Source organism: Cryptotermes secundus, unplaced genomic scaffold (genome assembly GCF_002891405.2).
Source record: "Cryptotermes secundus unplaced genomic scaffold, Csec_1.0 scaffold1000, whole genome shotgun sequence".
Lineage (NCBI taxonomy): Eukaryota > Metazoa > Arthropoda > Insecta > Blattodea > Kalotermitidae > Cryptotermes > Cryptotermes secundus.
Window position 1 is genome coordinate 3,266 of NW_019726239.1, and position 6,410 is coordinate 9,675.

General features: G+C 44.2%; 1 protein-coding gene across 1 annotated transcript; it reads right to left on the reverse strand.

Moving 5' to 3' along the window:
- Window positions 1-11: 11 nt before the first annotated feature.
- Window positions 12-1,335, reverse strand: LOC117282280 (the record flags this gene model as incomplete). Its single annotated transcript, XM_033751332.1, has 2 exons — window positions 842-1,335; window positions 12-795 (listed from the first exon to the last, which is right to left on the reverse strand). A coding segment is annotated over exon 2 (731 nt), but the record flags the coding sequence as incomplete, so codon positions are not given.
- Window positions 1,336-6,410: the final 5,075 nt, after the last annotated feature.

Consider the following 6,410-nt stretch of genomic DNA (forward strand, 5'->3'; position numbering starts at 1 on the left):
CTCTCCTGAGCTTTTGGTCCTTGTGGGTAACATTCATGACCCTCACTGGTACTTCTTGACAGTCCTGAACAAGGGTCCTGGCGACGTAGATTCCTTCAGGCTGGTGGGCCTGGGGGTTTGGTTCTATTAGACCATTTTCTACTCCCAGATGATTCTCCATTCTAGCCATCACTATTCCCTCGCTCCGTGCGGGTATCACATGGTCCTTTGCCACTATTAAGCTAGAAGGACAGGGTCCTGTCCCAGGACTCCATAGCGATACTTCTTCTTCCGCCAGACGCAGAGTTTGGCGCCCTATATCCACTGAAGCATCATAGGCGCGCAGTATGTCCAGTCCCAGGATGAGCTCATCTGTGATATTCGCGACGAAAACCCACATTGTTATCGGTTGGCGCCCCAGGGTAAGGGTCAACAGAACTTCTTTCAGGATGGGTAGGGATCCTCCAGACACGGTCTGCAGCGTGAAATCTGGATTTGGCTGTCTCTCAGGCCATCCGGCGGCGATATCCGGTCTTACTACCATGACGTATGCTCCAGTGTCCACTGTCACCTGACACGGCTTATCACCGACCCATCCCTGGGTGACCAGACTGGTGTTGGCTTTCTCTGTCATGTCGGTGAGTGCATAATGTGGGGGCCTTAAGGCATATGCCGGCGTTCGCCCATCTCCGCCGGCCTTCGCTCGTTTCGCGACGGTTGCTCCTTTCTCCAGCTTGTTTCCCTGTTGTTTCTGGGTAGCCATTCTGATTTCCCCGGCGATTCCCGTTTATTTCTTGGAGGTCCTTCTTTTCGGTCCTGGTGCTGTCTATTGCCATCTCGTTCGGTGGGGGAAGGTCGGAACCTGGTGCTATCTCCGTGAGGTCTGGCTGCTACCAGTACCGCCTGCAGCTCTAGCGCTTGTCGGAGGGCCTTGTTTACCGTCTTATCCCCTCCCAACAGCAGCTGGAACTTTATATCAGCATCTCAGATTCCGTATGCAAAGGCTTTTCCTGCCTCCCTTCCTATGTGGTCAGCAGGTAGATTGGGGTAGGCACGATGGGAAAGGAGTTCAATGGCCGTGGCAAAGTCTTGCAGGGATTCTCCAGGTCTCTGCATCCTCATTCTTAGTTGGCAGTGGTAAGCAGCTGCAAAGTGTTGGTCCCCGAAACGGTCCTCTAGAGCCTGAAGAGTTTCCTCGTAAGTGGTATTTGCCGGAATGCCGGGCAGTATTTCCGCTGCCCGACCCTTTAGGGCAGTAATTAAGTATGTCGATTTTTCCCACTCCGACCATTGGTTGTGTTCGGCCACGGTCTCGAATTGTCGCCGGAACACGCTCCACGTTGAATTCCCGTTGAATGTCGGTGGCTGAGCTGTGCTCGCGACGATCGTTGGTGTGATTCCCTGCTCGGTCCTCGTCTGTACTACGTCCAACCGGGCCTGGAAATCTCGTTGGGTTTCTTCAATTGCTGCACATGTTTTCATTAGCTCTTCCTGGATTTTATCTGTCTGCGCACAGAGGGACACTTCAATCTGTTCAGTTATTTCTGACCGGAGAGTCTCTTTGTCGTGTTCAACGATAGCCAAAATGTTTTCAACTCTATGTTCGATTTTATCATCCAATTCTGTTCGCATAGATTGCATTAGGGCTTTCAATTCTTCCTTGTCGGCCGCCGCCTTTTCTTGGTTGGCGTCTAATTTGGCCATTAAATCCTCTTTGTCTGTCTTCGTATTTTCTTGCATGGCCTTCATCTCTTTCAGCATATCGTCTTTATCAGTTTTTCTATCGGCGTATAATGTTGCCAGCATGATATTTGCTTTTTCTTGACTGGATTCTAATTTCACCAGGAAATCCTCTTTGTCTTTCCTCCTTTCTTCCTTCTCGGTTTTCATGCTGGCGTCAATTCTTGCCAGCATTTCCATCATCTGCTGAATCTCCATTTTGTAGTGGTAAGATACTTGATTCACAACAAATTGTTTGTGGCGTGTTTAAGTTCATCCCACTTCTGACACCAATGTAACGTGTTTCGTTACAGAATACGCCGTAGAGATCATTAATTGGTTTACTGAACAATCTACAAATACCGGCTACAATTAATTATAACACTGATACGGGTTTCCACACTTTACAAACCCTACAACAAAATCTTCACGTGCTAATAACGCGGGAGCTATACAAATCTCCCTGAATTACACACTCCAGGTATAACTGTACTACAGCACTCACTAAGTCTCGAAAGCACACAATAAGTCTTCCGCTCACTGGCTTCTTAGCTATCGCACACTCGCTGGCTGCTACCTTGAGAACTGTTGATAACACATTCACTCTCGCTTGCTGCTCAGCCGGCTTTTATTCCGTTTGCTGTTGCTAGTGTGATGTGGCGTATAGCCTAGGACGCTGTTACCCCTTGGTGACGTCACCACTGTTGACTAGCTTTGCATAGCTTCAAGGTTGCGGGGACTCGGCTAACGTTGGCTCCGCTCGTGACGTCACCGCAGGGAGAGTTGCGGGGTGATTACTCGCCTATTACGTGAGCGCTACGTTACCGCTACGTGCAGCTGGGGAGGTAGGGGTCAACATGTCACACTATATATATTTATACGGCAGGACACATGCTGTCTTTGGGAGCGCTGACAGTGTGACCTTGGGTTTGAAACCAAAACAAACGCTCCTAAGGTCATGAAGAATGAAATCGTTTATCATGGTACTGATTTCAATACTATTTATGTTTAGATATGACTGTTTATGACCTGGTCAGCCAAATATAGCCCAGCTTTGTTTCGAGAATTGATGAGGAAATATTCATCGGTGCTTGCATATTAGTGCTTCCAGAGCCTTCAAGGAAGTGTCCCGTATTCAAGAATTGGTTTTCAATGGCGAATTATCAGTCACGAAGTCAGTGTCGGATTGTCTAATATTTCTGTATCATTTAAAAAGTCAGTGTCAGACTGTCATATAATTCTTTGTATATCACTTTTATTTTGTGTCTTGGAAGAGGTCTAAATCCCCTGAGCCAGTATTACTTTGTGAGTAAAAAGCATCTTCATCACCGTGACTTTCGGTGTCAGTGTCGGACTGGCACTCTTTTCGACTAGTATTATAATTACTCTGCATCACTATTTTGCAAGTATTACTAATAAGTGAAGAGTGTCGCTTTGTTAATCAACATAATTTATTAGATTTTGCTAGAAACCCCCCTACCCCAAGATGATTGTTCAATTGCACAAGGCAAATATCACGGGCAGTGGAGTTTCTCGGGGGGNAAGGTTACCTGGGGCCCAAATGAGTTGACTGGAGGTGAAACATTCACAACACTGGCCAACCAAAGGGAAACAAAGACATCATGCATTTTGCTAAATAAGAAAAATTGTGAAAAGTGTGATGTTGCTTTGTGTGAAGTGGACTGCTTCAAGAAGTTCCATGCGCGTCAGAGTGTGTGAGTATTGTAAACTGTGAAGTGATGCAGTTCAAACTCTTGTACAGTCTGAACCATGATTCAAGGTTGAAGAAAAAACAACGGGTAAGTCCTTTGGAATTTCATAACATATATAATAAAGATTATATTTTGCATTTCATGACAAAATCATCAGTTAATTTTCGTTGGTAAAAATTGCTCTTTTGTGTACATTTAGAATATTTTATTGTCTTTCAGGTTGTTTTTAGTTTGTATTTCTATGTTGCATAGAACAGAAAATATGTATTTTTTTTTTTGAAGTTTGCAATGTCAATTACTTAGGGTGATTTAAATACTGGCTGCAGAGGACTGGCGGCAATTTAGAAGTCCACACATTAAAGGTTAATAGTGGATAGGCTGCTAAAACGAAATAACAATAAAGGCTGAGCTAAAAAAGGATACTAAGAAAGGCTCCATATGGCCCAGCAAAACCCTCCTACACGTGACTATATATATGTGTGTGTGTGTAAAAGGCGTCAATAATAATAATAGAATAGTGTCAGTTCAATAGACATGTCCACCCTGATACCATGAGCAAATCCATATGAGTCATCTCCTAGGTTGCCACACAAGATCCCTTGACAATGTAAACGTTTGGCTTTTGCCAGAAAATGGCCACTACTTCTGCATGTGTGAAATGGTATTGGGCACACCACACTGTGTAGAAGCAGGAGTACATAGGTACATAAAATGTATACAGAAGTATGCAGTCTACACAACAACATTCTACATTTAAAAGCAAGAAGACACTATCATATCAACATTCGGTTTTATTGATGCTACATGTGTTAACCCTTCTAATGGGTCACCATTGGGCATACAATGATACCAGACTCAGTTGGTGAATTGCATTTAACAATTTGCAACTAATTCTTCAATAAGGATCCATACTGTGCACTTGAGTGTTTTTAAATACATAAATTGAATCTTTCAGTTAAAATTTTAAAATACTCAAACAATAGAATTGAAAAATTATCGACTAAAGATTAAAACATAAAAATTACAATTGTACTACAATGGAAATGAAATATTTCTTGATATCTCTTTAAAACTTTGTGAATGCCACGCGTTGACGTGATTTTTTTAGGTGGTAGGAGTGACTATAGTGTGGGGCACCTGCGTATCGGGGTCTTCTCTCATGAGTTAGGTCATGTGGTCTTGACCTTACTATACTGACTTTTGGAACTTATGGTTGTTATTCTATATGTCACCCAACAGGTTCTTTATTCAAAGTGATCTGTAACAGTTTTTTACTTATTATAAGGAGAAGCTTGTGAGTGTTTGTAAACTCATTGTTAGCTTACCACATATTTGATTTTCTTATGATGATATGTGTACGGGCTGCTCCGTGTTGATGCTGTTATGCTGTAGCAGTTCAGTCTAGACTACTTGTTTGGGGGGTATCTGTATATGTATACGGGCTGCTCCCTGTGTTGATGTTGTCACTACGCTGTAGCGGTTCAGTCTAGACTACTTGTTTGGGGGGATCTGTATATGTGTACGAGCTGCTCCCTGTGTTGATGCTGTCACTATGCTGTAGCGGTTCCGTCTAGACTACTTGTTTGGGGGGATCTGTATATGTGTACGAGCTGCTCCCTGTGTTGATGCTGTCACTATGCTGTAGCGGTTCCGTCTAGACTACTTGTTTGGGGGGATCTGTATATGTGTACGAGCTGCTCCCTGTGTTGATGCTGTCACTATGCTGTAGCGGTTCCGTCTAGACTACTTGTTTGGGGGGATCTGTATATGTGTACGAGCTGCTCCCTGTGTTGATGCTGTCACTATGCTGTAGCGGTTCCGTCTAGACTACTTGTTTGGGGGGATCTGTATATGTGTACGAGCTGCTCCCTGTGTTGATGCTGTCACTATGCTGTAGCGGTTCCGTCTAGACTACTTGTTTGGGGGGATCTGTATATGTGTACGAGCTGCTCCCTGTGTTGATGCTGTCACTATGCTGTAGCGGTTCCGTCTAGACTACTTGTTTGGGGGGATCTGTATATGTGTACGAGCTGCTCCCTGTGTTGATGCTGTCACTATGCTGTAGCGGTTCCGTCTAGACTACTTGTTTGGGGGGATCTGTATATGTGTACGAGCTGCTCCCTGTGTTGATGCTGTCACTATGCTGTAGCGGTTCCGTCTAGACTACTTGTTTGGGGGGTATCTGTATATGTGTACGAGCTGCTCCATGTTGATGTTGTCACTATGCTGTAGCAGTTCAATCTAGACTACTTGTTTGGGGGGATCTGTATGTGTGTACGAGCTGCTCCCTGTGTTGATGTTGTCACTATGCTGCAGCAGTTCGGTTTAGACTACTTGTTTGGGGGGTATCTGAATATGTGTATGAGCTGCTCCCTGTGTTGATGTTGTCACTATGCTGTAGCGGTTCAGTCTAGACTACTTGTTTGGAGGGTATCTGTATATGTGTATGGGCTGCTCCCTGTGTTGATGCTGTCACTATGCTGTAGCGGTTCAGTCTATATTACTTGTTTGGGGGGGTATCTGTATATGTGTATGGGCTGCTCCCTGTGTTGATGTTGTCGCTATGCTGTAGCAGTTCAGTCTAGACTACCTGTTTGGGGGGTATCTGTATGTGTGTACGAGCTGCTCCCTGTGTTCATGTTGTCGCTATGCTGTAGCAGTTCAGTCTAGACTACTTGTTTGGGGAGTATCTGTATATGTGGGTATGTTTGTGTAGAGTCGAGTGGTATGAGGTAAAGGGGAGGATACTGTGAGTGGCTGAAGAGATACGGAAGGGGTGTGGTTATTTGGTGTGTGTGTTTTTACTAGAATGTTGAATATGGGATTATGTATTTCTGTAAATGTATCATTCATTTGTAGGCCCTTCTTCGTTGTGTATCACATATATAACATATTTCTAATGTGCTGAGTTTGCGTCCTTCCTTTATATATAATACTTTCATAGTCTGGTCCATCGCGCCAAATGTATATTCAGCTTCCAAAATGTGTTATGTGAATATA